Below are 23,598 nucleotides of genomic sequence, written 5' to 3'. Positions count from 1 at the left end.
GGAATCCTAACCCTATCCATAAAGACCTATCATTCTTAACTTAAGATTCACCAACCCTTGACATAAACCTTGGCATCTTCAAAGGGATATTATCATTACAGTTGTGGTTCAAGGGAGTAGAAGATGCTTCATGATTCAGGAAGATCTTCAACAATGTGCTTTAATGGGGCTCATCCACTTTAGGTATTAAAAAAAAAAGTTTATTTGAGTCCATTAATTGTGCAGGATTAGGTTTCAGAGTTTAAAATACCAAAATCGACAAGTCCTTGTGTAAGCCTTCGGTGAGAGAGTAAGTTTGTTATCCTTGTGTAGGATTTCGTAAGACCTTATGTAGGCCATCGACTGATGAAAATCATTTAGACCTTGTGTAGGTTGTAAAGATTTATGGTGAACCTGATTTAAAACCATTTGAATAGTGAAATCTGAGATACTCTAGGAGAGTGCGTTAGCTGGGAGTGGAGTAGGCATGTAGCCAAACCACTATATGTGCAATGGGTTGAATGTTCTATCTCTTATTTTGTTATGTCTTGTTGAATAATATACATGATTTACTTTATTATAGTAAACATGTTTGACAGAATGCTTGAATGAAGTTTTCATTTGGGTAGACCTAATAGATGCACTTCTTGTTTTTATTACTTCATATAAATGCTTAAAAGTAAGTGCATGCAACTTATCGGGTTAAAATTTAAAAATTCCTATTCACCACCCTTTAGGAGATTAGTCATATATTTAAGCTTCGCTTATATCTGTACAACTGAAATTTTAATCACTAGCTATAGCATGTTTGAAATCAACATACTGAAGGCTCAATTATCCAGGACATACGAGATGAAAGATCTGGGGTTTGCAAAAATGATTCTCAACATTGATGTACACAGGAACATGGAAAAGAGTAGGCTACAATTGCCTCAGGAAGAGAATCTTGAGAAGGTCTCAATCAAGTTTGGAAATAATATGGCTAAACAAGTTAGCATACCCCAAGTTACTCACATTTGACTTTCTTCAGAGTAATATCCTACATCAAATGAAGAAAAGTAGTAGATGTTTCGTGTGCCTAACTTGAGCATGGTTGGAAGCCTTATATATGCCATGGTCTGTATAAGACCTGATATTTCACATGTGGTAGGTGTTATGAGTAGATACATGGTAAGCCCCAGCAAGCAACACTAGGAGACAATGAAATGGTTACTTAGTTATATACGAGGTACGACAGAGTACGTCTTGACATTCAAAAAATCTAGAGAGACTTATAGGTTATGCTGGAAACGTGGACAATGAAAGGTCAACTTTCTGTCACTCGCTTGTGTTAGCGGGTGGAGAGATCAGTTGGATATTGAATCATGGTTGCTCTTTTCACAACCAAAGTGGAATATGGTACTGATGAAAGCATTTAAGGAAGTTGTTTTGATTGAGAAGTATAATGAATGAGTTGGGGCTTCAGTTGGAAATTGTGCCTATGCATTGTGACAACAAAATCACAATTTATTTGGCAAAAGAACATGGTATATCACTCCCAAACTAAACATATTGATGTGTGTCATCACTTTATCAGGCATTTGCTAGAGGAAGGTAGTGTTACTCTTAAGAAGATTCACACAAGTGAAAATTCGGTTGACATACTTACAAAAGTAGTTCCTGTAAAGAATTTTAGATTTTTCCTGACTTCTCTGGGCTGGGCAAAGAATGAATGGAGACAAAAGTATGTACATGAAGCGATGATGTAATTATGAAGAAATTTAGAGATTGTGATAGTATCTTGGAACTATGAAGATGTAAGATTGAAGCCACAGTGGAGATTGTTGATTGAGTGCCTTCAATTTGATGTATATATAGGATTTTTGATCTATCGATAACAACTTCGATCGTATCAAGAAAATCCTAAAATTTTCAGTTTGGTCTCTGGACAATTTCGAACATCTTCAATTGATGAATCTTCAGGGCTCGATCGATCGAGATAATTCTAAAGAAAAAAAAAAACGAGTTTGCTCTTTGGACACTTTTGAGCATGTTCGATCGAATCGAACATGTGGCGTCGATCGATCGAAGGTTCGATCGACAGTGCGTGCAACTTCTGCGTAAGTACACTGTTTTATTTCTAATTATGTAAATGGGTTATATATAAACCATGTTATTACGGGATTAGGGTGAATAACTCACATTATGTTAGAGAGAGAAGTAAGATTTTGAGAAGGGGAATTCATCCGTAGAGACGAGGGTTTCAAATCTGCAAGTTGTCAATCTCTTGTAACTTTCTGTTCATAGTGGATTCATTATCGCTTGGTGCTGTGGTTTTTTTCCTGTAATGAGTTTTTCACGTAAAATCATCATATTCTCTATGAATACTCAAAATTTTCATTTCTCAGTCGTGTGTTTGATTCATTCTAAGGTTGCTTTCGTGCCTAACGTATGGCGGCTATGCACAACATGTTTTCCTAAAACCATTCGGGAAGATGTTAATTTATTATCTTTGTCAAATGAACGTGGCACATGTGAAAGATCCAAACCATCTACTGGAAGCATTTTAGCAAGAAATGGCCATTCTTAAGAAATTAGACCATTTGGAAAAATAGGTGGGCTATAGTAGTAGACCGAGAGTTAGGTACAAGGTCTAGACCCAGCCATTGGTATGAGATCTAACATGTGTTGAGATTACTTATTGTGTCTATCACATAAGATAACGTAGTTAAAAAAAAAAAAAGTTAAATGGCTATTACAATGTAGTTCCATACCAACAAAACTAAAGACTATTATATAACATAGCTACAAAAATAATAGGATAACTCTAGTTTGTAAGCAGAATGTCTGAACAACTTAAGAAAATTCTAAAGAACTTCAGAAAAGTTATATATTGAATAAGATGAAGAGGAAATTTCTTATTAGCAGCCAACCATGAAGCTTCACTCATGTCTACATCCTCCTTATTTTCTTACATAAATAGTGATACATCGGAACTAGATGAAGATTTTTTTTTTTTTTTTTTACGAGTAGCCAACCTTGAAGCTTCACTCATGTCTAGATCCTCCTTATTTACTTACATAACGTAGTGATATATTGGAACAAGATGACAAGGAAATTTCTCATGAGTAGCCAACCCTGAAGCTTCACTCATGTCGTGATCCTCTTTATTTGCTTATAGAACATAGCTACTATAACTAGTAGGATAACCTAGTTTATAAGCAGCGAATGTCTGAACAACTTAAGAAAAATGATATGTTGGAATAAGATGAAGAGGAATTTTCTTATGAATACTAAACCCTGGAGCTTCACTCATGTCTATATCCTTATTTTCACCCCCAGGAAACTCCCAATCAAACCAATATAAAAGATTGGCAAGTGCAAGCTCCATAGTATGGTTGACAAATGAAATTCCAGGGCAAATCCTCCTTCCTGCCCCGAAAGGAATAAACTGAAAATCATTTCCTTTAAAGTCAACTGGGTTGTTGACAAATCTCTCTGGGAGAAACTCATTAGCATTTTCCCATAATGTAGCGTCCCTTCCAATGGCAAATGCATTAATCAAGACTGTTGTTTTTGGAGGGATAAAATAGCCTTGTAGCATCACGCTTGATGTGGATTCATGTGGAATTAATAGGGGTCCAGGAGGGTGAAGTCGCAAAGTCTCCTTAATTATGTATTTCAAGTAGTCCATCTGAAGAAGGTCCTCCTCTTCCACTTTCATTTTTCTCCCAATCACGCTTCTTATCTCTGCTTGAGCTTTCACCATCGCATTGGGACTCTTAATAAGCTCAGTCATGGCCCATTCTAAGGCAGCTGCTGTCGTTCCAGTCGCTCCAACATACATGTCCTAAGGATTAAAAATTGGAAAAAGGAAGCACATGAGTAATCGAGTCAATCAACATCCAAAAACTCATTTCCTACCTTTACAATACATGTATTGTCAGTTATTGAATTAAATAGAAAGATTACAATATCTAACCCCTTGTTAGGAAATATACAGCAAAGCCTAAACAATCCAAATATTGGTAGAGCCATCATTCCACCTTACACTTCTTATGATAAGAAAGTCCACACTTACAGCTTAAGTTTCTACAGTTTGTACATGTGAGGTCCATGGCTAGTTTATCCAAGATATTGATCTAACAACCCTATCATCAATGGATCATTCCCCCCAATATCCACATCAAAAGATCTTGGTCATCCAATCAATGGTCTTTTCTCTATTAATTGATTGTGGCATGTAGATGCATTTCCTCCTATTAGAATCACGTAGAACCGTTTTACTCACCTCGTGACACACACATTCTCCATTGAATATGTAAAATTCACTTCGTCTAATGGGTTCTCTCTTTGTCATTAGTCCCATGGCAAAACAATCAACCACATCCCCAACTCTGGTTGATGATATTAAGGGAAATGATGGAATGAGTGCCAACAATTAGATGAGCCACACCTAATGAACTTAGAGGTTTTGGAAGCAATTTTACATTGTTCCCATTGGTGTGGCCCGTCTGATTCTTTGATCAAGCTAATCTTTTGAATATGCAGTGAACATATGGGTTATCACCAGAAGGACCGTGTGGATTTTACATATCCAAGATGTTGTTTACGATAGGTTCTCATTTCTTCCTTAGATATATTATTTACATTCTAATAATAGAAATGGTTAAGGTTGACAATTGGAAGATATTTTTCAGGTACTCTTGTCCATGAAGTGGTCATCTAATCAATGGTTATATATATATATATATATATATATATATATATATATATATATATATATATATATATATATAAAAGAATTTTGTTTGAAAAAAAAAAACTTACATTTTCTGCGTTTTGGGAATAGTCCCATATCGGAAATGAGAGAAGAAAATATTATATTTATATATGAGGTGTGGAGTACCTTATTATTTGCTTAGTTGATCCATGGAGTACTGAGACTTGCGTGTTCCAGTGCACCCGCATGCACTCGAGATCGGTGCGAGGGCATGGGCATGTGAGGCGGTGCAGGTGTAGAGGTACTAATGATGCATTTTACACTTCTTACATGCGCATCGTGTCACAGACGAGTTGCAATGCGATAGGGTGGGCGAGTGGTCTGAGTGAGACTAGTGTGGCTTTTATAGAGGTTAGAAATTAGCTATTTGAGAAAGGTTTAATTACACATGCAGTTTTAGACTAGATCATGTAGAAACTATTGCATATAGCTAGCCCAACGGTCATAAAATGGCTAGCCAATGAGTCTAAATGGCTAGCATGCGGCAGCTGGTTGTCCCACATGCATAACAGTTAGAAACTGCCAATAACAGCTAGTTTCTCACTAACAGCCATGAAATGGTCACATTGTGTTTTGACCCTGGACTAAAATAGTCAGCACCTATGACCTATATAAACAGTGCCTAGGTGGTTCATCAGACAATCACCAACAACATGAACCACTCTCACATACAACCCAAGAAGAAAAGCTTGATCAAGCCAGACAAGTTCAATACAAACCATAGCCAGCTGTCCTTGAGAAATAGACTAAAACAGTGGTCTGCACCATCCACAAAATTTCTAATTTTTTCTCTCATCTGGGATTTTATTTTATTTATCTGCCAGAATGAAATTTGTGTATATAGAGTTTCCTTTGTGGTTCTTTGTGTTTACTAAACGCAGAACTGCAAACATGCTCATCATATCCTAGAAGCTATTTGCCTGCAACCTATCAGCATTCTCAATCACTTTGAGAATGGGCAATTAATGCTTTAAGGATAGCATGTCACACGTGCTTTAGCTTGTTCTTTATTTTCGATTTCTTTAATTATTTTTATAGAAATTGTAAATCTATAATTTGCGTTAACAATCTTAAAGCGTTATTCGAATGGAAATTGAAGGTGTATCTTCCATTAAACTGATGAATCAGGATCTAATTCGTCTCGATCGGTTCGACAGAACCAATTTTACAAGGTGGTAAGACAAGATAAAGTGTCTCATGATGGCCTTAAAGATCTACTACATTTTAGATCCAAATTTGTAGCCGCTACTTAAAGTAATCGACAAGGACACTCCTGAACAGATTGATGCTTACAACAAACGAGCTGAAGATGAATTTATGTGTGGACACCTATTGAACGCGTTCTCCGACCAACTGTATGATTTATACATACAAATTTTGTTTGTAAAAGAAACTTGAACCGCCCTAGAGTTCATATACAAGTCTAAAGAAGAAGGTATCAACAAGTTCCTGATAGCCAGGTATTTCGACTATAACATAAGAGATAATAAACTGCTGCTACCCCAAATTCAAGAATTGCAACTAAATAGTGAATGAAATTAAAGTTATTAAATTTGATCTTCTTGAATCATTTAAAGTTGGGGCTATTATTACAAAATTGCCCCCATGTGGAAAGACTACAGAAAGAAGCTGTTGCATAAGATCGAGGACTACAAACTAGAGCAAATCCAAAAACATCCTCGAATTGAGTAAGAATCTCACAACCGCGATAAAAATGCTGAAAATGGGAATTCCTCATCCAAAGTACATGCAATAGAAAACACTAGAATAAGAATCCCGAGAAGGATGATTCTCTAAAATCCAATGAAGAAAAAGTCAAGAAAATACAGAAGAAGAATGAAAAGTTCAAAGACCCTGGCCATGTCTGAGGAAAAATTGGGCATTATGCTTATATTTACCGATATTGCAAATCCAAGAAAGAAGCAAGTGTAGTAGAGGGCGATATAGTGGCAATGATCACTGAAGTTAACATAATCCAAGGAAAAGTTCTTGATTGGTGGTACAATACTGCAGTCACAATACATGTCTGTTAGACATATCAACCTTGAAAACTTATGAGGATGTGACCAATGGTCAAGAAGTCTAAATGGGTAATGAAGTTCAATCAAAGGTCATTGGCAAAGGAAACATGGAACTAGTGTTTACTTCTAGAAAGAAGGTGATCCTAACAAATGTGTTGCATGTCTCAGAGATGAGGCGAAACTTAGTTTCTAGGGATCTTATAGGAAAACTTGAAATACGGGTGGTGTATGAGTCAGGTAAATTGATTCTTTCAGGGAATGAGAATTTTGATGAAAAGGGATATGCTTGTTATGGTATGATAAAGTTTTCATTGAATGAAAGTAGCACTTCTGCATATATGGTTGAATCTATTGGACTAGACTTGGAAGATTAGCACATATAGGGTATAATACCTTAAAATTCATGGCTAAGAATGGTCTAATCTTATGCACAGATAATGAGAATTATAAATGTGAAGTGTGCATACAATCCAAAATGATAAAGAAATTGTTTCTTAGTGTCGAGAGATCATATCAAGTATTGGATCTTTTGCACAGTGATATCTGTGAGTTGAACAGCATTCTTACTCATGGAGGTAGAAGGTACTTAATTTATAACCTTTATTGATGATTGCTTTTTATTTATTTATTTATTTATTTTTAGCAACAACCTCTCTTCATCAAACATCTCCACTTCAATTTAGAAAAACCAAATATCCATATACTTACAGACCTTAACTACTAAGAAGAGAATAATCACAAGATGCAATTTGGGTCGGGTACCATTTACTAAGTGATTATTAACCCTTCAACCCATTGATTAGTGGACCACTTCTTGGATGAGAAATAGCCCCAAACCAGCCCAAACCAGTAAGCCTATAGATCAAAGGGTTAGAAACATGCAATATCTGCAGTTCTTTACTATTAGCCCATTAGTAAGGTGGCCCATCGGTTCGTCGGTTTGCATTGATCGATGTGTTCACTAGGTCTCTTGGGTAATATGGTTAATACCATCCTATCAATGCACGCCTGTTCGAGTTAGAGATCGAAAAAGAAGAAGAAAAACATAAAAACCTTAAACCAAAACCTGTGATATAGCTAGAGAATCGCATGGAATTAATTCTTGAGGTTGCATTGGTGGGATTTCTTCCTGCACATCAAGGGAGTCATCGTCGCAAGAAGAGTCCTCTGTGATGTTGGTATTCTCCTTCTCCCTCTCAATTTGTTGCAGAATGCTTTGTAGGTAAGCTAGAGCATCGACGAGAATAGATCTCTTGTCCATCTTTGTGATGTTTGGTATGAGAGATCTCAAGCTGAAGAGTTGTTGGTTTAACCGTTTTCTCCTATTTCGCTCTGATACCAAGTTCTTACTGTTGGGTGCATTGGCCTTCTTATCATCACTATCCGATTCTTCCTCTTCTGCTTCCTCATCATCATTTGATTGTTGTTGTAGTTGTTCAATCTGGTTTATAGAGCCAATTGACGATGATGGTTGGAGGGTCGATTCGTCTTCATCTAAGAGGGAGGAGTTACGAATCAAATCCATCTGATTCAAGGAACCCATTAACTTCTTGTTGTTGTTCTGCTTCTTGTTCTTGTTGTTGTTGTTGCTGTTGTTGTTCTGCTTCTTGTTCTCATTGTTGTTGTTGTTGTTGTTGTTCTTCATTTTGGTGTGTAGAACTGATAGACGAGGAATGCTAGTGTGGGCCGAGTCACCTTCCTCCAAGAGAGAGGAGAGATTTAAATCATTGCCGTCTAAGTCAGACATGTGGCCATTCCACCAAGCATCTAAAGAAGAGCTGAAAGAGTTCTCTAACTCAGGACAACCTGGCCAAATGTCTGGCCCCTCCTCCACCAGGAAACACTCCAAATCCTCCATTCCTTCAACTACAAAGACACATTCACTTACCCAAAAGGTGCTCACAAATCACAACTTCTCCCTCCAAAGCACAAACAGATCCTCCACTCCTTTCAGACGCTTGTTCTTTTCTCTACTCTATCCTAAGCTTTTGTAACCCTCTTCAAAGGCATACGGGGCAAGTCGTCTACTCTATCCTAAGCTTTTTTTGATGATTGCTCTATATATGTGTATGTATACCTATTAAAGAGCAAAGATGAAATACTAAACATGTTTAAAGTATATAAAGTCGAAGTAGAACATTAAGTAAATAAGGAAATAAAAATTCTCCACAGTGATATGAGGAGAATACTTCTTGAATGAATTCTCTAACTTCTATGAAAAACATAGATTAATACACTAATGTACTGCTCCTTATACACTGCAAGAAAATGGTGTAGTAGAAAGGAATAATAGGACGTTAGTAGAGATGATCAACTCAATGCTAATACAAGCAAAGTTGCCACTGAGTCTATGGCCTGAAGCACTGTTTGCAACAAGTCACATTATAAATAGAATTCATTCTAAGAAAAATAAAACATCTCCATATGAGATATGAAAAGTTAGAAAACCTAACCTAGGATATATTAAAGTGTGGGGGTGTCTCACTTATTGCAGGACTCCTAATTCCAAAAGAACCAAGTTAGAGCTATAAAGTACACCTTCATAAGGTATGCACAAAATAACAAAGCTTATACACTCCTAAACCTAGAGTCTAACACCATTATAAAATCAAGAGACATTGAGTTCTTTAAGAACTCATTATCGTTTAAGTCAAAGGATAATGAAGTACAAACTCCTAATAAATGACTAATGAATATAGCTCCACAAGAAGTGGAAGCTCCAAGCGAACTTCGTAAGAGACAGAGGGTAAGAATAGAAAAGAATCTTGACGCTGATCAAATAGACTCTTAGTGCATCTTTTCCTATATTGTAGAAGAATATAAAGAAAATGTTATCAAGAAAATACATATAATAATAACTATAGAAGATGACCCTAAAACATTCGGTGAAGCTATATCTTCTAGAGACTTAGCTTTTTTGGAAGGAAGTTATTAACGATGAAATGGAATATAAAGTTTCAAATTAAACATGGAAACTAGTGAACTTACCTCCAGGTTCTACACCCATAGGTTGTAAGTGGGTATTTAGGAAGAAACATCACATTGATGGGACTATCCAAACTTTTAAAACTAGATTAGTAGCTAAGAGGTTTAGACTAAAAGAAGGGATAGATTATTTTAACATAGATTCTTGAGTGGCTATGATAACTTTTATTAAGATTTTATTTGCGCTAGCATCAATACATAATCTTCGCATCCACCAAATGGATGTAAAGATTGCCTTCATGAAGGGTTCGTTTTACCAGGAATGAGAATAAAGTTTGTAAATTGATTAAATCTTTGTATGGATTAAAACAAGCACCTAAACAGTAGCATGAAAAGTTTGATTCAAAAATACTATCTAATGGTTTCATGTATAATGTAGCTAAGAATGCATATATTATAAAGTCGATGGTAACTGTGTAATTAGTATTTGTTTGTATGTTAATGACATGATAATAATCAGTAATAAAATGGAAGGTGTAACTAAAACAAAGAATTTTCTTTCTTCCGTATTCAAAATGAAAGATCTTGGAGACGTGGATACCATCCTAGGTATCAAAGTTAAAAAACACAGTAGTGGTTATGCATTATGTCAATCTCATTACATTGAGAAGATACTAAATAAGTTTAACCATTTCGATATAAAAGAAGCAAAAACCTCATTTGATCCAAGTATTAAGCTGAATGAAATAACGGAAGAGCAGTTGCACAACTTAAGTATGCAAGTGCTATATGTAGTTTAATGCATGCTACACAATACACTAGACCAAATATCGCATATGATGTGAGTAAACTCAGTAGGTTTACTAGTAATCCCATTGTGGAACACTGAAATGTTATTAGTAGAGTTCTTGGTTACTTAAAAGCAACCAAAGACTTAGGGTTATTTTACTCAGAGTTTTCGCTGTATTGGAAGGATATACCGATGCAAGTTGAATATCGAGTGCATGGGACAACAAGTCCACTATATGGTAGGTATTCACCCTAGGAGGTACAGTTGTATCTTGAGGATCTAAGAAATAAACCTATATAACTCACTCAACTATGGAGTCTGAGTTTATAGCCTTGGCCGTAACAGGCAAAGAGGCTAAGTAGCTTAGGCATTTTTTATTAGCAATTTCTTTTTGTGTAAAACCTATACCGGTTATGTCACTACATTGTGATAGTAAAGTCATATTAGTTAGAGCTTATAGTGACACTTATAATGGAAAGTCTAGACATATAAATTTACGACATGATTATGTAAGACAATTGATTTAAGATGGAATCATTATAATTCCCTATGTGAAATAGTAATAACTTTGCCGACCATTTTACTAAACCTTTAATGAGAGAGGTAATAAAGGTAAAATCTAGAGGGATGGAGTTGAAACTCTTCAACTAACGTTCCACTAGTGATAGAAACCCAACCTAAAATTAGAAAAATCTTTAAGTTCATGTTTAATGGGTAAAAACAAGTTAATGATATGTGGAAAGTTTCATCACTAAAATTATATAAAACCTCATCTATAATAGATACGCGTTGAGCATTATAGATAGAGGATGAGTCTTAGAACTCTTAATGAAATATAGTCTAATGGACAAGTGTCTTAATAGTAATGGAGACACTGGAAGGATTTCACTTATATGAATGTAAATATGGTGTCATCTCTCATGAGAGTTAGAATTTCTCTCAGGATTGCTCATGAAATATGATAAGCACATGACAATTAATTGTGCTGAGCAAGAATGTCAAAACTCTAATAACCCAAAAGTAAATATGTGTGTGTTTTCTCCAGTTCTGTTATGTAGGAATAACTGGTTCAAAGCTACAGCTACCAGGAATTTTGATAAAACTTTGATATATTAATACTAAGGAAAGATTCAAATCGAAAGATATCTTTCTTTATGCATATAAGTTGTTTATATTCTGGCAGATATTTTTTCAAAAATATTTTCAGTCAAGTGTGTGTGTGTGTGTGTGTGTAAGAATTTTGTTTGACAAAAAAAACTTGCATTTTTTGTATTTTGGGAATAGTCCTATATCGGAAAGGAGATAAGAAAATATTGTGTTTATAAATGGGGTGTGGAGTACCTTATTATTTGCTTGGTTGATACATGGAGTACTGAGCATACACACGTATGGGCTCGGGCACGTTCACGATCACGGTCATGGTCTCGGGCTCAATGCGAGGGGCATGTGTATGTGAGGTAGTGTGGCTGTAGAGGTGCTAGTGGTGCGCCATGTAGAAACTACTACAAGGAAATTTCTCATGAGTAGACATCCCTGAAGCTTCACTCATGTCTTGATCCTCTTTATTTGCTTATAGAACATAGCTACTATAACTAGTAGGATAACCTAGTTTATAAGCAATCAAATCCATTCAGCTAAGAAGGAGTGAAAAAAAAGGGGAAAGCAACAGTGCGAAGCTAGGGTTTCATGAGGGGATGCTCGAGGGGCCGCGCCCCCTCGAGGAAGGAGATCAGGGTAGATGCCGCAAATCGGAAGACCCTGTTTGTTGGGAATCTTCCATTTTCTTGCTCCATTGAAGACATTTTCAAAATTTTTCAAAGGTACAAAAGGATTGCTGAGGTATTTCTACCCTATTTCCCAGGTACTAGTAAATCAAGGGGATACGCCTTCGTCCGATTCATGTATGAGGATGATGCTTGTGCTGCAAAAGGGGTTTTGGATGGGAAGAAGATTGATGGACGAATAGTTGAGGTGAAGGAGGCAAGGCCCAAAATCCAACAGTGTCCAAAATCCTTAGGGTTCAGAATCAGAAGGAAAATCTCAAAGCTGGTAATAATCATCAAGGAAATACGCCTAACAGGGGATCCCGATTCAACGCCTCGGCCATTGATGTTACTCGGTTAGATGACTACAGATTTCTTATAGTTTTCAAGACTAAAGCGGAACTGACAGACTTTGTGGGAGATCCCTCCTTATGGAGGGGTTTCGGCCTTGTGGAAGTGCTCCCATGGTCGCCGAAAATATACAGACAGCAGGAAGAGTTCTGGATTCATCTCTTTGGGATTCCAGCACATGCTTGGTTTGTTTTGGTTATCAAGGACCTCGAGAGGACCTACGGTGACGTTGTCCAGATCGACTCATCATCGACGTTTGGGATTTTTCAGAAATTCGCTAGGGTGAAAGTTCAGCTTCGGGTAGATTTTAGGAGCTTGGAGTCTCAGACTTTAATTGTTGGAGAGGTTTTTTTCCAGATCTGTGCCGCGGCAGAAAAACCTTTTGGGGACAGTCTTTCTAGGGAAAAGGAAGGAAGGTGTCAGAACACTGATTTCGGGGCTGCGCAAATCAAAGAGTGGGTGATTAACACGTTTGAAAGGAATGGTGATATGGGTGGCTCTAGCAGCGAAGATGATGGCCAAAATGATGTTCTGGGGACCTTGCAGAATGAGGGCACAATTGAGGCAGTTTCATCTGAATAGGGTAATGAGGATCGTCAGGAAGAGCATCAACAACCTCTTCTACTGGGATACCGCCAATCTTCATATATGTAGAAGGAGGGCCAACTGATCTACCCCACAGAGCTTGGAGGGACCCAGCTTCCCACCCAGGTGAGAATATCTCCTCGCCCTCGTGTAACTGAGCCCCCATGTCAAGATGTTATGTTTATAACTCCTTGTCTCATCAATTCTGAAATGGTTTCCTCCCATTCTGGGGTGATCCCTGAAAAAACAGGGCATTGTAACGAGGGGACTACATGTCTGAAGGTCATTCCCCTCTTTCGCCAATAGAGAGCAATGATCTGGAGGAGTGGGGAGGGGGAATGTCCCCTCAACCCAACTATTCAGACCATGGTGGGTCGGTAGGATCCTATCCGCCTCATAAGGGGCTCACTGATGGATGTATTTCAGTTTATCGTCAGCTGGACTTATCGGTAGATTTGTCCCCTTATCACCTCCCTCAAAGTGAAACAGGGGCCCATACTTTTAGACGGCAGGAGTTTTGCTGGACCAAGGGTGCTCTATCTGGGGAGGGCCTTTCTCAGGAAACAAGGTCTCCTTGAGTCAGGGTTATCCCCTTCTTGAGATCTTACTGCTGGATTGGGCCATGATCAAGGTATTAGGTCGCTTAGGGAGAATGAAGATTTCTGCATAGGGTCAAACAAATGGAAGGACAAACTCCAAATGGTTAGTAAGAGGGCTATCTTCTTAGGCAATGTTTTTAATGGATAGTTTTCTTACATGGAATGCTCGGGGTGTGGCCAATGCGGCTACGGTTCGCTCTGCCATTAGAATTATCCATGGTCACAAGCCTGCTTTTTTGCCATCCTAGAGCCTATGGCTTTTGATAGGAAGAGGGTGGCTATTGGTTTAAAGCTTGGGTTCCATGCTTCCATCTCCAATGCAGATTTTGGGGGTAAGATTTGGATCTTCCATAGAGGGGATCTTCCTATATCAGTTATTGGAATGACTAACCAAATTATCTCCATTCATACTTCTTTGCCCAACTGTGCTTCTCCCTGTTGTCTCTCCTTTATATATGCTAAATGTTCCAGGTTAAGCCGAAGGTTTCTCTGGGATTCTTTGGAATCCCTGGCTTCCAGTCTGAATGAGCCTTGGGTCATCTGCGGTGACTTCAGTGTTGTACTTGAATCCTCCGAAAGATTAGGGAATAGAAGCCAAGACCAAGCTAGCTCCATGGAGTTCCGAGAAGATATAAACAAAGTTGGGCTATTAGATGTGGGTTTTTCTAGGAACTGCTTTACCTAAAGTAACAATCACGGCGAAAGCACTAGAGTTTGGGACAGGCTCGACAGGGTTCTTTGTAATGCAGGGTGGATTCACACTTTCCGCAGCTTCTAAGTCAAACATCTTCCTCGGCTAAATTCAGACCATTCTCCAATCCTGCTGGCCTTCCCTTCCACGGTGGTTGCTGTCCCCAGGCCCTTCCGTTTCTAGCGGATGTGGCTCTTGGACACTTCCTTTAAGCAGCTAGTTGAAGGAGTTTGGAATCAACAGTACTCAGATCAGCCCATGCTTAACCTGATGCTGAAAATAAAGAAGTTAAAAGTCCAGCTTAGAGTCTGGAATAGAGAAGTCTTCGGGGATGTTTTCAAGAATCTCAAAGAGGCTAAAAATGAGCTGGCATCATTAGAATCCCAGTCCCAATCGCCCCTCTTAGCTATTAGTCAGGAAGATCTTGCAAGGGTTAGGCAAAAAGTCGCTTATCATGAGATAGCCGAGGAGATTTTTTGGAAACAAAAATCCCGCAACAGCTGGTTGGCTGAGGGCGATCGAAACACTAAGTTCTTCCATTTGGCAGCTTTTGAGAGAGTGAGACGGTCCACGATCCAAGAAATTCAGTTGGCGATTGGGGAGATTTCTTCCGATATAGCTATGATCAAGGCTAAAGCGGAGGGTTTTATGAAAGAGTTGCTTTCTTCGGGAATGGCAAAATCTCCTTTACAGGCTCACAGTGATTTGCTTCAGTGCATCCCTTCGTTGGTTACCGATCAAGATAATAGTGAGCTGATGAGGGCCCCTTCCCTTGAGGAAGTCAGAGTTGCAGTTTTCTCCCTCTTTGTAGATAGTGCCCCTGGTCCAGATGGGTTTTCCAATGCTTTCTACAAGGGATGCTGGAACATAGTGAGCCTAGACATATTCAAGGTAGTGGAGGGTTTTTTCCGTGGTAGCGAGCTGCCCAGGGGATTCACATCTACCCTCATTTGTCTAGTCCCAAAAACGCAAGGGGCGAAATCTTTCGCAGATTTTTGGCCCATTAGTTTATGCAACATGGTGTACAAAATCTTCACAAAAATCATTGTTTCTAGGCTCAGCTCTATTCTCCCTAGGCTGATTTCTTCTGAGCAAGGGGCTTTTGTCAAAGGGCGATCTATTGCTGAAAACATTGCTTTTTGTCAAGAGGTGTTTAGGGACCTTGGCAGAAAAGTTCGAGGGGGGAATCTAGTCTTGAAGCTAGATATGGAAAAGGCCTATGACAGGGTGGGCTGGTGGTTTTTAAAGCAGGTTCTCCTCCACTTCGGATTTTGCCCCAGGTGAGTCAATTTGGTGGAATCCTACTAGAAAAATAACTGGTCTTTTGTGTTGGTGAATGGTGAAAGTTGTGGTTTCTTCCATTCGTCTCGCGGGCTAAGGCAAGGGGACCCTCTCTTCCCCAATCTTTTTATTCTTGCGACTGAAATTTTGAGCAGGGGTTTTTCCAAGTTTGTTGGAGATGGGTTGTGTCTGCCTTTTAAGCTGAAAAGGGGGTGCAGGCAGGTCATGCACCTATTGTATGCTGATGATACCATCTTGTTTTTGAACAGAGCCCGTAAATCTCTCCATGCAATTCACTCTTTCCTGGCGGATTATTAGCTAGCTTCTAGTCAGAAGATAAATCTGAGGAAAAGTGCATTCTACTGCTCTCCAAAGATGTCCTCTGCTAGGAAAAGAAGTGTAGAGAGATCTCTGGGCCTTGGCCCTTCTTCCAATCTCAATTACCTGGGGGTGCCGATTGCTTCTGGGAGGCTCACCAGCAACCGTTTTGGTCCGATTCTTGACAAGGTGGAAGCAAAAAATCAAGGGTGGAAAGCCAAGGTTTTCTCTCAGATAGGGAGACTTACGCTTATTTCAGTTGTCCTTGACGGGATCCTAATTCATTCTCTTGCGGCTACTGTAGTCCCAAAGGAAGTAATTCACAAGTTGAAGGTATGTTTTGCAAATTTCTTTTGGGGTTGGCGGGAAGGAAATCAAAAGTTGCATTGGAGGAAGTGGAATGCGATCGCTCCCCCAAAGGAAGTGGGGGATGATGTGATGAGGGCCTTTCATTTGAAGCTAGCTTGGCCTATAAGGTTTGGGGAGGGGAGCAGGCTTTAGGCAGGATTTATGAAGGCGAAATATGAGTCCAATAGGCCTGCAAGTAACTCTAGAAGGGTCTTATTGGGAGCTTCCCCTCTTTGGAAGCGCCTGGTGGATCTGTTCCTTGTGGTGGATAGGAACGTCCTATGGCAGGTGGGGCAAGGGCACATCAGCCTGTGGGACTGCAATTGATCAGGTTTGGGCTGCTTGGGATCGCTGCCATCAATGCATATCCAGCCTAATCAGAGGGCTCTACATGTGGCTGACTACCTTAGGGAAGAGGGGATCCTGCCTGACTCCCCTTTCGAGCTTTCGGGTTGGATCTAAGCAATATATCCCGCATCGGCGTCTGTACTTTTGCCTCTGAAGACTGCCCTATCTGGTCGCTAGATCTCGGTGGGAACTTCACTATTAGGTCTGCCTGGGAAGTTGATAGGCTCCGTGGTCAAAATAAAGACTGGGCTAAAAGAGTTTGGCACCCTAACATTCCCCCAAAGGTCTTAGTTTTTCTATGGAAGCTGATTCAGGGGGCCTTGCCGGTAGAAGAAAGAATTCAGAAGAAAGGGATCTCGCTAGTTTCGAAATGTGCATGCTGTGGAGATGGCCTAGGTGGCACGCACTCCACTAAATCTCTGCAGCACCTCTTTTTATTGGGAGGATTGGCATCAAATATTTGGCAGATGGTTGCTAACTATTTCGGGATTTCCCTTGCTCACCATTCCACCATTCTCGACTGGTTACATTGGTGGTGGTTTAGGCTTCTCCCTTTTAAAAGGCATACGGTTCTTCTTTAGCTAATCCCTATTTTTGCTATGTGGGAAATTTGGAATGCGAGGAACAACTCAAAATTTAAGGGGGTATCCTTCTCAGTTGCGACTGTTTTTGGTAAAATCAAATCTTAGATGGGAGCTATGTAGGGATGGTGGCGATCCATCCATCCTCAGCTTGTTCTTGGGGTTTCTTGGCTCAGGGGTTTTGTTTCTTCCTCTGCTTCAGCTACAGGTTTTGTTGTTGTTAAGTGGATTAGGCCATCAGAGGGTTAGCTAAAGCGCAACATTGATGGTTCGGCTCTTTCCAACCCTGACCCTGCTGGAGGAGGGGGCATCTGTAGGGACAACCTCGGGGACTTAAAAATTGCCTTTTCCAGGGGATATGGGATTGCTTCCAACAATCTAGCAAAACTCCGGGCTATTCATGATGGGGTGGAGCTGTGCTTGTCTTCAGGTTATGACAGAGTGCTAATTGAAACTGACTAAAATTGGGTGGTGGGCTTTTTATTAGGGGACTTTGCCGTTGCATGGAAGTGGAAATTCTGGGTTCATCGGATTTTGAGGTTATGCTGTAGGGGTTGTTTTCGTTTCTCTCTCATTCCTAGGGAGGGAAATGGACCGGCTGACGGGCTAGCTAGAGACGTTAGTTCGTTGCAAGTGGGAAAGGATTTTCTAAGTGCCCATCTCCTCCCCCGTGTGGTCAGGGGGCGTTTTCTTTTGGACAAGGTTGGGTTAGGTTCCATCAGGGATCTCAAAAGCTAACTGTGTATAGCATATGATAGGTGCGGCCCTTTAGGGTGATTGCCTCACCCGAAATAGCCTAGGTTGTAAACATCTCTGATTAATGAAGCGGGAGGGCCCTCTTTTTGCTAGGTTCTCTCTTCTTTAAAAAATAAAAATAATAAAAAAATGTAGAAACTACTACATGTGGCTATTCCAACGGTCATAAAATGGCTAGCCAGTGAGTTTAAATGGCTAGTATGCAGTAGTTGGTTGTCCCACATGCATAACGGTAAAAAATTGTCAATAACAGATAGTTTCTCACTAACAATCATATTAAGTTATGATGTTGAACCAAAATGGTCAACACCACTGGCCTATATGAACAATACTTAGGTGGTTCATCAGATAATTACCAACATCATGAACCACTCTCACATACAACTTAAGAATAAACGCTAGATCAAGCCAACTAGGTTCAATATGAACCATAGTCAGTAGTCCTCGAGAAATAGACGAAAGTAGTGGTCTAAACTAGCAACATAATTTCTAATTTTCTCTCTAATGTGGGATTTTATTTCCTTTATATGCGAGAACAAAATTTGTGTACACGAAATTCCATTTGTGGTTCTTCATGTTTGCTGAACGCAGAACTACAAACAGGCTCATCGTATCCTAAAAGCTATTTGCCCACAACCTATCAGCATTTTCAATCACTTTGAGAAGGGGCGAATAACGCTTTAAGGACAGCGTGATCACACGTGCTTCAACCTGTCATTTATTTTCAGTTTGCTTAATTATTTTTACAGAATTTGTAAATTTCTAACCATGTCCCCGAAAGTACAAACTCGATGCACAATCAAGAAGTTCCCTGTTCTATATTTTAGTGGCATATGTCCACTTTCCGTTTTTTTTTTTTTTTTTTTTTAAGTTCCCTGTTCTTGAGATGCGCATGTATCTACTCAGGTAACTGTCCCAAAAGCACATGTGAATTGTTGTTAGTGTAAGACATGATCAGAGAGAGAGAGAGAGAGAGAGAGAGAGAGAGAGAGAGGACTACCAAGATAATGGCTTTGATGTTATCTTTGGAGATTTGGATGCCGGTCGTGCTTTCCTTTTGAACGTGGAGCAATATATCCACAAAGTCTTTGTGTTCGTCGTTTACATCTCCGGTCTTGTAAATGAGATGGTCCTCGATCACTTGATCAAAGAAACTATCCAAGCCTCGAAAATTCCTCTTTAATCTTGCATCCAAGCCACTCACAACATCCAACCATCTAAATAATGGGAAAAGATCCCCCACACTGAATGCTCCTAGAAGGGCTGGCAGTTCCCTAGCCAGATCAGGAAACGTATTCCTTCCATTATTATCTACTTCTATGTATTTCTTTCCCAAAGCAACCCTTGATATAATGCTGCTCGATAGAGTGAGAAACATCTTCGCTATATCAACAGTTGAGATCGAACATGAAGCCCTAATCTCCTTGACAATACTCGCAATTTCCTCTTCCCTAATAAACGCAAATGAATGCACTCTCTTAACACTTAGAAGCTCGGAGACGCAGATTTTCCTCACTTGCCTCCAGTACTCACCGTAGGGTGCCATGGCCATGTCAGTGCAATCATAGAGAAGTTGCTTTGCTGCATAGAAAGATGGCCGGCTTGAAAATACAAGATCGTTGGTTTTCAAGACCTCTTCAGCGATCTCAGTTGTTGAAACAACGAGAGTGGGGGTGCTGCCCAAGTGGAGAAGCATTAGTGGGCCATATTTTTTAGATAAGGCTTGGAGAGAGAGGTGTGGTAGGGAACCCATCTGGTGGAGGTTTCCAATGATCGGAAGCTTGAATGGAGAAGGTGGGTAATTATGTTTTTTGTATTGAGCTCTATTGAATCCAAAGAGGATTAGAAGAAGAATGGGGAAGAAGAGAAGAGATGCCAAGATAGCCATTGAATGTTGTTGCCAGAAACTGATAACCGTCTCTCCTTATATAGAGTGGAGGACCAGGATTGGAAAGGAATATGATTGGCGTGGCCTGCGCCAAAACAATTTCCAACATCAGCAGCCAACCTTCCAAAAATAATAAATAGAAGGTTTAGTGTTTTTTTTTTGTTTTCTTAAAAAAATTTTAAAATAAAATTTAAACCACGCACTCACATAGAAACCCTAAACCTCTCTAATAGGGAAATTTTCTTAGAAAAGTAGACTAATCATATACATTCAGGCCGGCGTAACAAAAAAGTCCGGCCTCACCTACCATTTTTTGGGAGCGGATTAGCTATTAGCTTGGTAACAGCTACGTGTGTTACCCTGACCGTGTGGGGCCCACCACAATGAATGTATTTTCAATCCGTTTTGTCGGCAGATCCAAATCTCGGGGGACTATAAAACTGGAAAAAGTGGTGAATGATCATTAAAAGTTTTTTTTAGGCAATAAAAGTTTTGGACCAAGTTAATCATTGAAATTTTCCTTCGTCCACTTCTGTTTAACTTTATCAATGGGTTGGACGTAAAATAAACATTAGGGATCTGCTGATGGTGGGCCTTCAGAAGTTTTTAATGGTGAAGGAAGTTCAATACTCACGTTTTCAGCCCACTCGAGCCTTTGATACTTCTCATTTTTTGTTTCAGGTCCTAATGAGCTTACAAAATGGACGGACGGCGTAGATTTCTGACAAACGTCACTGTAGGCACAACTTAGGTGTCACTCGTAGGGACCATTCACGTTTCTTGTAAAATAACTTCCCGGAAGCCTTTTGCACGAAAGCCGCGTTCCTCGACGGTAAGAGTAGCCGACCTGGGTGAATCCCTTGACTGTGGGGCCCACAGTGATGTATGTGCCTTAAATCCATACTGTCTAATCATTTTGAAAGCTCATTTTAGGATATGGTCCAAAAAATGAGTGTGACTCAAATCTTTGTGGACCACACCACAGGAACAGTTTTGATTGAATCTCTACTATTAAAAACTTTTGGATTCCACGTGATGTTTATTTGCCATCCAACCTGTTGATAAGTTATAAAAACTCATATCCCGCCAAAAGTTTTTAACAGCCAGGGACCACTGTTTCCGTATTCGGGTTCATCTCCTTTTTGGAGGTATTTCATTGGTTGAGTTTAGCTTTCATACGGATGAACCCATGGATGTAATCACATGCATCACACTAAACATACGGATGAACCCATGGATGTAATCACATGCATCACACTAAACACAGCCTCCCACCCACCTTGGTGGATCCGGGGTCTCACCTAATCCAGGATGCCGTTTAGCTACTGAACTCAAGTGACGTGGCCACGTTCGGTAGTCCCACCATGATATATGTGTTGTATCCACACCGTCCATCCATTTGGAGATATCGTTTTAGGGCATGAGCCAAAGAATGAGGCAGATACAAGTCTCAAGTTGATCCCACCACAGAAAACGGTGGGGATTGAATGCCTACCATTAGAAACGTTTTTGGGCTATAGAAGTTTTAGATCAAGGAAATATTTGTTTTTTCTCTTATTCCATGTCTTTTTTAACTTATAAACAGGTTGGATGTCAAATAAACATCAAGATGGCCCCTAGGAAGGTTTCAACCGTGGGCGTCATTGATTTCTATGGTGAGTTCATTTGAGCTTTGGAAATGCATCATTCTTTGACTCATGACTTCAAATGATCTCTCCAAGTGGATGGATTGTGTGGATACAACACCATACATCACGGTGGGGCCCAAAGAACGTAGTGACGTCATTTTGGTAGCTAGACTGGCTAGTGGGGTTCAGTGCGTAGCTAATCCGCGTCCACCAACCGAGTGCGTCTGCTTGGAAGGGACGCGGATTAGCTACCCCTACTCAAGTGACGTCATTTTGTTATGTGAGCCCCACCATGATGTATGTGTTGTATCTGTACCGTTCATCCATTTGTAGAGATCATTTTAGGGCATGAGCCAAAGAATGAGGCAGATAAGAATCTGTAGTAGACCCCACCGCATAAAACAGTGGTGGGAGTGACGCACACAGTTGAAACCTTCCTCAGCTCCACCGTGATGTTATTTGAGATCCAACCTGTTCATAAGTTAACAAAGACATTAGAGGAAGGAAAAAGACAAATATTAGCTTGATATAAATCTTTTGTAGCCCTTAGAAGTTTTTAAGGGTGGGCATCACCACTCTCTCCACTGTTTTATGTGGTAGGGTTCACTCGAGCTTTGGATCTTATTCATCTTTTGGATCATGCTGTAAAATTATATCTCCAAATGGACGGATGGTGTGGATACAAAACATACATCATGGTGGCACCCACAGAAGTTGGTGATGTCACTTCAATAGCAACAAATTTGCTACTCAACCTGTTAGTAGCTAACTCTCGTGCCGAAGATTCTCATTGGCCCACATCATTTCCGATGACACGACCTCACAAAACACGTCGATCCATTCTCTCTCATGAGTAGATTGCCGACCAGGTATGTAACACCCTAATTTTCATAACCTGAGGAGGATCGCTCGAATAAGAGAACTCGGAGGTTACATCATAAATGAAACTACCATACATCTAATTACTAACAGATTTCATAACATCAAAAGGTAACTACTATATAAACTAATGAAAGGAGTTTAACATACGTAAATGCAAGTAAAGAAATGAGAGTGAGATCCCTCAGCAGGACATTTTAATTATAGTACTCCAAATATCAACCAAGCATAAAGTCTGAAATATCAAAGCAGTAAATCCTAAGGTTTTAATGAAGCTCCTGTGGCTTGACTGCATCAGCATAAGGGTCCTTATCACTATACTCCTCCTCAGCAACACCACGAGCCCCATTATAGGTGTCATCCACTATCATACCCGTGTCTATTTGGTGCAACCGCACAATTGGGAGAGTGAAAACCCAGTAGGAATTTCCCTCATAGATTCAACATGTCACATCATTCCAATATAGATTAACATAACATATTCAATTCATAAAGCAGTATGACCGCATATGCATGTGCATGGACGTATGAATATATGATCAAGTCCCAAATCTGGGGATGCACATCCAGCTGTTAAAAGAAAAGATCGCCCGTGGTAGATTAACTTCCTGGAAAAGGCCATGTGGACCGCCCGTTATAGATTAACTACCTGGAAATGGCCATGCAGATGAGTGCGTCCAAGGATGTCTAACCTCCTGGGAAAATACATGGGGTATGCCTGAGGATGTCCTAAAATCTCGGAAAAGCCTCATGTAAAGGAGTGGTCCATAGTGGTGCAAACGCACATACCCTGATGGTCAAACTTAGGTAATAGCACCTTTAGCAACCCAACAAAATGTGACTTACGATGAACACTTGGTAAAGCTCTTATGTTATGCGTAGATGTTATGCACCATGACACTTATGTACATTTCTTTGATAGGATAGGAATGACCTTCAACTTGTAAGTAAGAAATATCCATCCATGAATCATATATGGACTTCCAAAATATCTTTACGTCCAGAGGGCTCACCAAGCATCAGGTAAAGTTTCAAGTGAGCTTGTATCATTTGAATTATTTAAGAGCCCTCTTATATCCCTAAGAGAGTCGTCTTACATACATTC

At 39.7% G+C, this 23,598-nt stretch overlaps 2 protein-coding genes across 2 annotated transcripts in view; both read right to left on the bottom strand.

The window, feature by feature from the left end:
- Positions 1-3,081: 3,081 nt before the first annotated feature.
- Positions 3,082-19,986, bottom strand: LOC131230580 (cytochrome P450 71A1-like). The gene is made up of 2 exons (XM_058226485.1): positions 19,099-19,986; positions 3,082-3,808 (listed from the first exon to the last, which is right to left on the bottom strand). The coding sequence occupies exons 1-2, from the start codon at positions 19,984-19,986 to the stop codon at positions 3,200-3,202; spliced, it is 1,497 nt and encodes a 498-aa protein (XP_058082468.1). The 3' UTR covers positions 3,082-3,199.
- Positions 7,421-23,598, bottom strand: part of LOC131231478 (transcription factor bHLH35-like) — a 41,699-nt gene continuing 25,521 nt past the window's right edge. Inside the window, exon 2 of the mRNA XM_058227684.1 lies at positions 7,421-8,709. Coding sequence (XP_058083667.1) covers positions 7,817-8,620 — 804 coding nt within the window. The 5' untranslated portion in view covers positions 8,621-8,709 and the 3' untranslated portion in view covers positions 7,421-7,816. The remainder of the gene's footprint in view (positions 8,710-23,598) is intronic.

The sequence above is a fragment of the Magnolia sinica genome, chromosome 17, assembly GCF_029962835.1.
Source record: "Magnolia sinica isolate HGM2019 chromosome 17, MsV1, whole genome shotgun sequence".
Taxonomy (NCBI): Eukaryota; Viridiplantae; Streptophyta; class Magnoliopsida; order Magnoliales; family Magnoliaceae; genus Magnolia; species Magnolia sinica.
The sequence above is the reverse complement of the archived record's forward strand: the minus strand, read 5'-3'. Positions and strand labels throughout refer to the sequence as shown.

Coding starts and splice junctions, on each gene's coding strand:
- LOC131230580 (XM_058226485.1), bottom strand. CDS start 19,986: ATGGCTATCTTGGCATCTCTTCTCTTCTTCCCCATTCTTCTTCTAATC. Junction 3,809..19,098: donor ACATCAAAGCCATTATCTTG/GTAGTCCTCTCT, acceptor TTTAATCCTTAG/GACATGTATGTTGGAGCGAC.